The following is a 12,328-nucleotide window of genomic DNA, read 5'->3' as shown; positions in this document are numbered from 1 at the left end:
AAAAATTCTGCTCAACTAAAACAGTAGTAAAGTGCACTGTGACGATATGACCAAAATTGGTATATCTTGTAGATAAAATGGAGATGGAGCATGACCTTCAGTGTTGATAAGTGTGTGGCCATTTCAGTTCGAACAATCCATGTTTAACTTGCGTGTTCAATAATATTACTATCCCAGATGTAACTAAGATCATCGATTTAGGAATTTTCATTGACGAGCAGCTTAGGTTTTCTGAACATTGTTCATTGGTGGTCAAAAAATTGAATAGAATGCTCTGTGTGTGTGCTTTCATTCTTAAAAAGGTCTCTTTGTATTCTCCTAAAGTCATTCTTTAAAATCTAATCTGTGCAGTTTTATTTATACAGGAAATATTTTATTTTCTGGATATTATGCTGAGGTGAACTCAGAAAGAAAAGTCATCTGGTCTCCACCAGGACTCAAACCCAGACCCTCTTGCATACCGGGCAAGAGGAAACTAATTTCTGAATAAATTCTGGGGCTGCTCTGACGCGTGATAAAAATGATTGCGGGAAGCATCCACAGCACCCCGGCTTTGACACCACTGGTGGCAAATGTAACAAAGGCATTTTGGAGGTTATGGTCTTAAGAAAAAATAACCTCTAAGACTTTCTTCAAACAAAATAAAAAATAAGCAAAGAAGATTTTACAACAAATACCAAAACACACACCAAAAAGATAAGAATACAAAGAAATTCTCGAAAATTCTTGTTTGAAAACTGGATGAAAATTTGTTATAAGCGTACTTTTTGAAATCGGTGTTCGTTATAAGCAATCAAAATAACACGGATAAGCAATAAGAAATTCACAGCACATGGAAAAACTTTGTCATATGTGATAATTTGTAATATGCGTTCGTTATAACTGGGTCTGACTGCATATATTAAAAAACTAAAACGTAACAAATATAATGTAAACATAACAAGTGTAAAATGACAAATCAAAATATAAAATAATAATCTAAAGTATAAAATGGGGTGGGAGGGGGTACACCAGTATTGGTGTTGTGAAACACCAAAATTCAGGCATCTTTCACTTTCAATATGGAATACAAGTGGCAGCACTCCTCGAACATGAAAGACACACATAACTCTGGCATCGTATATGAATATATTAAGGCCACATATAATACCCATGCAAAACTTTCCTACATGCACCAATTCATTAGAAATTCCCCAGAGGAATGTTTACAAGATGCATGTACAGGGTAATAGTAGAAGTATTGGTTGATTTTGCTTTCAAATTCAGACGACCCACAGCGGCACACAAACAATAACACACAGACGACAAACATATAACACACATCCTCAACAATCACTGTTACGTTGGCTACACAACACATACACAGCTTATTATGGCATTGTATAATTCATTAAAAATTCCTCAGAGGAATGTCTATGAGGGGCAGATGTGAGGTTTAGTAGTAGCAATAGTATCAGTTGGTTGTGAGGAAAATTCCAGACTGCTATGTTACCAGAGTTTTTTTTTTCTTCTTTTTCAAACAGTATTAGGAATGCATGGAGTAGCTCACCTTTTGTTGTCATAAATTGCCCCCCCCCCCCAACAGGCACGTTTATAAGGAAATAAGATATTCCAGGGGTTCCAAGCAAAACCTGCTTGACAATTTCCCTGACCCAAACTCAAAAATTTCCCTGACTTACTCTGGCCAAAACTCCCGAAGAAAAAATAATTCAAAATACAAGCCTTGCAAATGTTTCTCGAGTTTCAGTTTTACCTTTCACAAAATATTTCTCTGACTTTTACCAAATATTTTACATTTTCGGGACTTTTCCTTGACCACAGAGACAGAGGCGTCTGAAATGTTTTAAATCTGTGGGTGCTCGACTTGATCTTTACAAGGGGAATTTCGTTTTTTGAATTACTTGGGGGGGGGGGGGGGACTCATCCAATGCCACAAAATACTGTGGGTGCTACAGCACCCCCAGCTCCAATGCCACTGACCACAGAGTTGTAGACAGTAGGGAAGGGGTGGGGTCAGGGCCGTCATTTCAACTTTTTTCAGGGAAGGGGGGGGGGCAAACATTTTTCAGGGGGGGGCAAAGCACATGTACTCAATGCATGTATGTATGTATGTATGTATGTATGTATGTATGTATGTATGTATGTATGTATGTATGTATATATATATATATACCATTTTTAGTGTATTTCAAAAGCCGGGTGGGGGAGGGGGTGGGGCAACGGTCACTGACCAATGGTCCCCCCCTGCCCCCCCTAAATGACGGGCCTGGGTGGGGTTAGCACAATGGGTTCACGCCCCTCAAGTCATTGAAAAATATTTTTAAATACTTAAATACCTTTGTAAAAAAATCAAAACTTTTAAAATGAAAATGCTCATATGCTATATTAATCAATTTCAATTAGTGGTTCCAATCTTTTTCTCATCATAATCCCCCCCCCCCCAAGCATCTTGTAAAATCCTAATACTCTATTTTAAAAGACATAAGTGTGGGGAGGGATATGGAGTCCATACAGCCCGCTCTCAAGATGATCAAAAATTAAAAAAAAATCTTTAAATGTTTTTTTATTAATTTCTGTGATTTTGAAACATTTTTTAAGGTTAAAAATGCCAAATTTCATTGGAAAGATTCTCTGTGCTTCCAAACAATGGATTTGTTTTCATTTTTTGCATATATTTTTTATTTCACAGCATATCTTAGCATGTTTAAATGCAAATTTTGGCCACTCTTTAGTGCATATAGTCCAGCCTGAACGAATGATGAAAATAAAAATTTAAGAAAATAGGCATATTGCTAAAAAAATATGACTAAAAAAAAATCTATTCATTTATTATTTGAAAATTTCCGTCTCAAATGAAAGACACACATATAACATTACGGGCATTCAGAAAAGGAATCAATAAATATTTTTTGCTCACAGTAAAAATTATGCAAAACAGTATCCTCCTTAGGTCTTATCTGCAATTGAAAAAAAAAAAACAGCAATTAGAATCAAGAGAAGAGTGTTTTTTTTAAAAATAATTTCAAAGGAAATATACAGTACAGGACTTGGAATATACTACCAAATCAATGACACTATGAATCTAAGGAAAATGCTAATTATACAGAATAGCCGCAAAATAAATTGACATTTCTATGGTGGGTAGGAAAATAAATTAGGGTTGACAAGTTTTTGGTGTGTAATAGCTTTCGACTGTTTCACCATAGTTTAAAGTACAGGTGCACAACCTCCAGCTCGCCAAGACATTCCACCCTATCCATGAAAGGTGTTCCAGTAGAAAAGTATCAATAGACACAACACAATAAATGCCCAAGCTGACCATATTTCCTTCATAAAAATATGGGAAATCAGGATCCATAAGGAATATCACAATTAATTGAAAAAATGACAAAAGGCAAGTAAAGGTGTCAATTTCCACCAAAAAAATTTATAAAAGGCAAGTAAATGATGACAATTTAAGCCAAAAAAATCTCAAAAGGCAAGCAAAGTTGCCCATCACAATCGAAAAATTTCTAAGGCATTAATTTATGTCATAAAAAATCTTTATCCTTGATTTAAAATTTCATAAAAATGTTGGGATGGCCAAAAAATACAGGCATGTCATAAAATACCGGTCATATGTTCACAGCATATAAAAAGTTTTTGGCTCACAAGTGGCAGAATTACTTCAAATCTGGCTCACGGAATGAAAAGGTTGTGCATCCCTGGTTTTAAAGCAATGGTTCTTAACCAGGGCTGCCATCTTATTGGTACAAAGGATTACATGAACCCCTAGTTTAAAGAAACTGTAACATCAAAAACCTTCGTTCAATATTGGTGAAGACCTCACACACTATATTTCAATAATAAAAAAAAATACATCCATTGGTTACATACAATGTTTAAAATGTCAATATCATGGGAATAATGAAAACTTAACATGCTATTAAATAATTTCCTGCTTCATACGGATTATTTTTCCATATACAGCATGCTTTTACCCTAACCAGAGCAATTTAATAGTATTCAAACCAGTAACTGGTTCTAAGCCAACATAAATTCTAGATACTACAGGGTATTTCAAAAAGAATCATCCAATTTAAAAAAATCATAATTATTCAGTTTTTAATCGAATAATGTATAGGTAGAAAGAACAAATTCTCTTAAGTTTTACGCAGTTGCAGACAGGTAGCGCTATCACTCTTTCTTCAGCCACCACTGCAGTGTTTGTCAAGATGGCAACTACACAACAGAAATCGTTTTGCGTTCTGAGCTTCGTGAAGTCTAAGTCGGTAACAACTGTTCATTGTGCTTTTCGTCTACAATACCCTGGTGTTGAACTTCCTACTGCTCAGAGCATTAGGTGATGATATAAACAATTCCGAGATACATGTTGCCTGTGTAAAGGGAAATCCCCTGGCCATCCCCGCATGTCTGACGAAAATGTTGAGAGCATCTGATAGAGTTTCGCACATAGTCCACAGAAATCCACTCGCAGTGGATGCAAACATGCTCGCAAAAGTTTGGGACAAATTTGACTACTGTATAGTCATATACTGTGTATCCCAAGGTGGAGATATTGAGCACCTTTAATTTGATTTGTAAAAAAACTTTGATTAGCCATGCAATATAAAATTAATCTTAAGTGTCTATGTTCAATATTTTTCGTAATATATGCATTTCAAATCGGGTGATTCTTTTAGAAACACCCTGTAGTGTTTTTACCCTATAGTCTGTGAATACTTTGTACTGTCATGTCTGCGGGTTCGATCCCGGGGAAGAACATAGATATAACAAGTTCTTTCCCTACCAAACTTGATGTGACCAACTATAAATGGCACCTTCATTCCTGAACCAGGAAAAACAATCAAACAATTTACTTGATCAGTAGTCGATCAGCCAACAACTTGCTGTTTCGTGATATGACAGGAGTTGCTGAGAGGTAAAGTAGTTGTAGGTTGTTGTCAGGTCCCAAGTTCGAACCAGGGGAAGATTATAGATAAGATATTTTCCTAACAAGCTTGAGGCGACCGATAGTTGGCGCCTTCACTTCAAACCCACCCTTTTAATGGCAAAAAATTGCAATATAGCGATATAGCCAGAGTTGGTTTGTGGTAAAGTAGTAGTACTAGTGAGTACTTTTTTAGGAGTCCCTTGGATCATTTTCACTCTCTAGCATTGCATGCATCACATACTTATTGCTGTGAAATTTCATATAATTTACTACTTGAATTTTTACGGTATGCAAATTATAAAAACAATACATTTCAGATTCCATTGGGGGGCGACGTAAAAACTGACTTTCATTAGAGGACTAATAGTGAGTACTTTTTTAAGAGTCCGTTGGATCATTTTCACTCTCTAGCATTGCATGCATCACATACAGGGTGATTATAAAAAAAACTATCCCGACATATGGGCCCCTAACTATCATACCATTCACAGAAACTGAATGAAATTTTGGCATAAGGTATTTTGATGTATGCGCTCAAGAATGATATGAAAAACAAGTGTCACTCTAACAGTTACGGTTACAGTGAGAAAATTTCGAAAATATCAAATGGCAACACCAAGTTTTTTGTATTGGAATGTGATCTCCATTGTGAAAAACCCTGAATAGCATTCAAACGACAACTGTAGCATGAAAATCACCGGCGGTAGATAGGCTAAAAGTGAGGACAACCAATAAGGACAGAGAAGCAGCATAAAATAAAGCATTTTAGTGTGTTTCACAAATTTTCCACATGACCTTGTGGAGGACTAATCAGGCTGGGATCTCAGCCGAAGAAACGGTGTCACGAATGAAACGAACATTAATGCTCTGGTGCACGGCAAAGTCCTTTATACTTTTTTCTTGCCTAGCTCCGGGGATTTTCGTGCTACAGGTGCCATTCCAACGCTATTTAGTGTTTTTCAGTATGGAGATCGCATTCCAATGCAAAAAACTTGGTGTTGCCATTTGATATTTTCGAAATTTTCTCACTGTAACCGTAACTGTTAGAGTGACACTGTTGTTTTCCATATCATTCTTGAGCGCATACTTCAAAATACCTTATGCCAAAATTTCATTCAGTTTCTGTGAATGGTATGATAGTTAGGGGCCCATATGTCGGGATAGTTTTTTTATAATCACCCCGTACTTAGTGCTGTGAAATTTCATATAATTTACTACTTGAATTTTTACGATATGCAAATTATAAAAACAATACATTTCAGATTCCATTGGGGGGGGGGGGGGGCGACGTAGAAACTGACTTTTATTACAGGACGTCCGCAGTAGTTGTGAGAACATTTCTCTATAAGGACTTTTAATTTCTTTCATTGATCGTAAAATTAAGCAATTCCTTTTCCTTTGCTCTCTACTGCCGGTTTTGACTTTTATCTTCAGCAAAAGATTTTTGAACAATTCTATATATATATATATATATAATATACATATATATATATATATATACTGATCTGTTATACTATTCACTTTCTTTCAAAAAACTTTTTTCAGCACTTATATACAGATTTGCCGCTGTGGTGGTCGAGTGGTTATAATGCCGGACTCGTGATGCGAGGATCCGGGTTCGAACCCCACAGTGGTGGTCGGCTGAAGTTGGTTTTCTGTGGTTCCCAACTTCAAGGCGCAAATGCGAGCCGATCTCCCCGTTAAAAAGTCTCGCCACAGAGAGCAACAGTCCTACAACGATAAATCATTCAATCATAACACTTCACTCATAGTAAAACTGGGGGCAGATGACAGCACTACACATAACAAGCATTACACAGAAACAAAAACTTTACGTCAGGTTGCACTACACGTACACGCACATTCCCGCATGTACCGATTCGTTGGGGGGTTCCGGGGGGGGGGGTGCATGTGTGGTGTAGCAGTAGTAGGTAGGGGCTCGGGGATCCATGATGTTCTTAAGTCAGCCACCTCGTTGGGCAATTTGCCTGTTGCGGCGTTGTATTTGTATTTGTATTTGTATAATTCATAGCTTTGGCTCCTCCAGTTATGATTTTTTTCTCAGTGTTTTGGCCACGGCCTGCACAAGGGTGTGGCTGACAGGACTCTAGCTTGGGGCCCGGAACAATTCTAATTTTTTTTTCTCTTAAAAAAACTTATAAAGTATTTTTTTTCTTTCAAACTGAGCACAACTCAGGTCTTAGATCGCCATGGGCAATCTACTACCTAGTGAATTGTGCCAGAAGTGTAAGTGTGTGCACCTAACAGTCTGAGTTCATATCCAGTGTTGAGTCTGATTTTTCAGTGTTGCCATCTATATTTCAAAAGTGAAATGTGATGATTGAATATCTGTACTGTTTGTAGGCCTGTTGCTCTCTGTGACAAGACTTTTTAATGGGGGAATCACATTTGTTCCTTAAAGTTGAGAACCACAGAAAACTAACTTCAGCCGACCACCCATTATAAATTCACTATACAGGGGCTCGTGGAAAATTTTCCTTATGGTGCAGAGACATACGCAGAGGGGCTTTGTGCCCGATAAAAATATCTTTTATGTGTTATTTTAAACGTTTTTTGAAGGGTGGTAACTAAAAAATTTTTAAGAAAGAAAATTTTTGTGTCCCCTGCAAAGGCTGATCCGGTGTACCTCTCCCTCTTCTGTTAGGGCCCACTAAAAATTCCACCCTCATGGCCATGCAGCAGGATGTGGGGCGGGAGCCATGGTTTTGGCTTTAAGAAATTCTAACTAATTCCCATGATGAAAAATGTTTATGTATTTTTTATCCAGCTGAAATATAAAATTTGACTAAAAAATGAATGCTAAAAAAAGGATGTATTATAAAATCATGCACTGTATTGTCAACTACATATTTAACCACGAAAAATAAGAGGGAAAATAAGAAATATATAATGTGCTTTATTTCCGGTTTTAAATAAAGCCACAAATAACATGAATCTGAATTTTCTCCACCCTTTGTGCATAATAAAGAGTGTGTCCCAGAGTATGAAGATAATATGCCATGTTATGGATACCATGCTCGTTATTCACCTCATCACCAGGATAGGGGGAAGGGGTGTTTTTTTTTAAAAAAAAAAGAGAAGACCAGACAATAGGATGAGAAGTCTAGCTAATCTTATGTCTATATGCATTGGTGGGCACGACAGGCAGTCCACATCAAAACGGTTGGGAAACAATGCTATACACCGCAACTTTTTAACTTGCCCTTTCCCCAAATATTACATGTACATAAATTCAATAGCCTTAGTTGGAAAACTTTTTGTCATCTTCTTAATATAGCAGTTGTTTGTGGTACATACCCTTACGAATCTGTCACATTCATTCCAAATATATTTTTCTTTGGAAACGGAAATATGTTCTGCCACAGATTTTGTGAGGGAAACTTCAAAATTACCACATCGATCATAGGCTTCAAAGGATTCATGCCGCACTTCATCTGTGAAATAATTAAAAATCCGCTTTCTGGGATTTCCAAGGAAAACAAACTTAATGGGTCCCATCGCAATGCCTGAAAATAGATATCAGGGAAAGAGAAAAAATCTTGAAAATTTCAATTAAAAATTATTTCAGTAATATCTGCAAAATAATAATTTTCAAAACAAACTTCTAACATTATGTTTGTCTGTATAGATGTCATTGCTTTTGATACTTTTTCCCTACATTAAAATATATTTTTTTGATACTGAAGTAATCCTTCCACTGTATCATTCTGAGTAAAAATAGACTCACGCATACGTTTCCACTTTTCAATCATTAAAGCTACTCCTCCTACAACATTTGTAAGTTCATAAAAGTTTTAAAATGTTTTGCAAAAGAAGTGGCCATCTCAATCTGAAATTACATAAATCTGGAATACAATTTAGACATCATACTATACAGGTACCACGGCCAAATGAAACTCGTTTTCAAAAATTTTTCCTTTATTTAGCTCCCAAAATATTTAATTTACTTCCTCAGTTAATAAGTGAACAATCTTCATGTAAATTTATTTTTTATCAATTTAAAATCTTGGTTGTTAACTCAAGAAGATTTAAATTATCTGTTTGATATTGTAATGTAATCTTTTATCCTCCATACGGTGCTAAATGCCAAATTGCTTTGTCTACCAACGCCATTCCTGTTGCCACTTATTTCTTGGTGTTATATATATTTATATATGTTTTTTTCTCTCGTTATTATTTATGCCGACAGATATGTATCAGTTATTGTTTTGTAGGCTCACAAGCTTGCTTAGCCCTTAAATGTTTTGTAACTATGTTTAAAAATCTTGAATGAAGGAAATATCTGTTTTATCAAATAATCCTTTCTTATCAGTTTCTTTTTCATCTCATCTTCAGAGAAAAGCCAGATTAGTATGAAAGAAAAGGAATTTCTGTTTTCTTTTTACTATCATTAGGCTAGGCCTTCAAAATAGTTTTCTTGAAAATTACTTTGAGCAGAGAGGTGAAAATGCACTGATTCAGTACAGTAAATGCAAGGATTTTATTAGTTTTCGAGATAAGAGTTTTCGAGAAAGAGAGGTTTCACTGTAAATGGAAAAGAGCATTTGAGAGCAGAAAAACTAAAAAAATGGGAAAAATAATTTGAGGACCACCAAAACTGAATAGGAAAAATAGTTTGTGGATAGAGAAAAAAAGTACAGTGGAACTTCGGTTAACAAGCTTAATTCGTTCCACCAACGTGCTTGTTATCCGAATAGCTCATTATTTGAATCAAACTTCCCCATAGGAAATAATAGAAATTTGGATAATTCGCTCCACAATTATTCATTCACATAAAAATGACTAGCAAAAACGGCATTCAATCAATAATTAAACAGAATAATAATATATAATACAATAAAATGTACATAATGTAAATATCGCCATAAATAAACATATAATACGATAATGTTTACGAACATGATTGACTATTAACTTACTCTAAATGACGAGAGAGAAGAGGACTATCGTTTAGGACAATTTACAGACTATTTGACTTTCAAAAAGAGCCTTATCTACTGACACTTGCTTTTGCCTCCTTTTTAGGATTTCTAAAAAATGGAAAATTGCAATATTTGTTGGACAGGCTTATTGCTCGCACATTTCTACAGCTTTATTTGTGTGGTTCTTTTCTACAGAGTGGATTATTGTGTGGTTATAGAGAGAAACGATGTCACTCTCTGCTGTTCATACGAAGTACGAAAGCTTGGATAACCAAGTGGAGATCAAGATGTTGTTCGGAAAGAAAATTCACATTCTTTTGCACAGATTCCCACATTCTACACACATCTCTCTAATCCCATTTTATGTGAGGAACATCTCCTTACGCCTCTCTTCCTCAGATGATATGCCGTTCATAAACTCTTGCTAGTGAGTGTAAAAGATATCCATCACTTTATCTACCGTCAACTCCTAGACATTTTTCACCTCTAGTTCTTGAATGCCCTCCTCATGCACACCTAGTCCATGTGTGCTAGTCTTCCCCAAGCACACAATCTCTTCGACAAGTAGTGGCTCCTGTTCATGAGCTAGCCCTTCAGTCAGATTCAATAATGCAAATCAACCCACAGTCCTCTCCAAGCAGAATTAAAAAAAAAAAACTTCAAGCGCACGTACGCATAGCTACAATGCTACATCTAGTTTCGTGTCGTAAATATTCACACTCGCATGTGTGTTAATTTTCCGAGTGAGACACACTTACCGGATATTTTAAGGGAGAATATTATCCTCAATTACATAACCCATGTGTGGCCAAAAGCAAAAAATCATCAGCTCAGTTGTGATAACGTGAAAAGAAATTAACAAAGCACAAAATTTTTGCTTGTAATGCGAATCATTGCTCATTAACTGAGTCAAAATTTACTCAAAATTTTTGCTCGTTAACCGAAGTTCCACTGTAAATGGTAGAAAAAATTTACGGACTGGCAAAATAAGTAAATGAGAGAAATAATTTGCAGACCAAGCAAGAATTACATACCATAACCAGGAGAAATAATTTATGGACCAGCAAAAAATAAATGCAGTAAACAGGAGAAATAACTTGCAAACTAGCAAAAAATAAATACAAAGAATAGGAGAAATGTTTGAAGACCAGGAAAAAGTAATTTGAAATAACCCACTGGCCGGGAAACAATACGTACCGTATAGGAGAGATAATTTGCAGACCAGCAAAAAATAAATGAATGAGATATTTTTGCGAACCAGCAAAACATTTCTTTCCAGAAGGGGAGAAATGATCTGTGGACTAGCAAAAAATAAATTAATAAAAGAAATTACTTGCAGATTGGTACAAAAAAAATGTGATAGGAGAAATATTTGAAAAACAGGAAAAAATAAATAAATGGAAGAAATAATTTTCCGACCTTCTGATGGCAAGGACATAAATAAAAACCAATATGAAGACAATATAATGTTTATTAAATATCAAATTATTTAACGGCCTTATGAATGGACAAAATGTTTCACGGACCAGCAGGAAATTCCAACAGATTGCCACTGGTGCACGAACCAGTGATTGAGTAACACTGATATAATTTTTGAATTTTTTTTGTTTTTCAATTTTTTTTATGTTTGACACATTTAAATCTATAGTTGAGCTTCTGTGGCACACTTAAAAGGTTCCTGAACTCAAGCCTGATATAGTGTGTGCGGCACTACAAGATAAATCTACATGGCAGTTTTAAGAGTCGATATGCGAATAAGTACCAGTGTGTATTCTTGTGCCCGAATAGTACAGTGGTATGATGCTCGTCTTCTACTATGAAGGTTACCATCAAGATCCACGAGTTCAAATCCAGGCAAAGAACATCATAAACAAGTTTTATACCTACCGAACCTGAGGCGACCACCAATAGATGGAGTCCACATTTCCCACCCAACTCCACTGGTTGGAAATTGCCATATGGCGATATGACCAAAGTTGGTGTGTATTCTTCATTCAGTATGGCACACAGTATTGCTTTATTTCATAAGTATGAAGCCAACCAGGAAAAAGAAGGTTCCGACATTAATGCCCGTTGAAACAGATTTTTTTTTTCTTTTTTAAATTTTGCAAAGGAACATGGAATTAAATGAAACCACTCACCACAGTGACCATACAACTGATTCGTGTTTATACTGGCCTTTGAAAAGTATTTCTGCACATATAAACATGCGTTGACTGCACTGTTCGCCAATGTTCCAATATTTGACCCTTCTTGTATTTGCCATATGAAAGTAAGAGTAAAATCTACAGGGAGAGAGAAAAAAAAAACTTAGGAACACAAACTGAACAAAAAAAAAAAGAATAGCATTAAATATACAGTATATTTCCCCTATACACAGTATTAGCCATCATGCTGGGAACAAGAGAGGGAGACTAGTATGCTAGGATTATATTTTCTGACATGCCTGGAA

At 35.8% G+C, this 12,328-nt stretch overlaps 1 protein-coding gene across 1 annotated transcript in view; it reads right to left on the bottom strand.

Annotated features, from left to right (window-relative positions):
* LOC149072049 (adenylate cyclase type 10-like) overlaps nucleotides 1–12,328 on the bottom strand; it is a 132,215-nt gene that overhangs the window by 108,506 nt on the left and 11,381 nt on the right. Inside the window, exons 4-6 of the mRNA XM_089247635.1 lie at nucleotides 12,018–12,161; nucleotides 8,252–8,460; nucleotides 2,918–2,957 (exon numbers count right to left, since the gene is read on the bottom strand). Coding sequence (XP_089103761.1) covers nucleotides 2,918–2,957; nucleotides 8,252–8,460; nucleotides 12,018–12,161 — 393 coding nt within the window. The remainder of the gene's footprint in view (nucleotides 1–2,917; nucleotides 2,958–8,251; nucleotides 8,461–12,017; nucleotides 12,162–12,328) is intronic.

The sequence above is a fragment of the Pholcus phalangioides genome, unplaced genomic scaffold (genome assembly GCF_987345545.1).
Source record: "Pholcus phalangioides strain wild (caught in Gottingen) unplaced genomic scaffold, Ppha-v1.0 ptg000018l_1, whole genome shotgun sequence".
NCBI classification, from domain to species: Eukaryota; Metazoa; Arthropoda; class Arachnida; order Araneae; family Pholcidae; genus Pholcus; species Pholcus phalangioides.
Note: the sequence above shows the minus strand (reverse complement) of the source record. Positions and strands in the feature narration are given on the sequence as shown.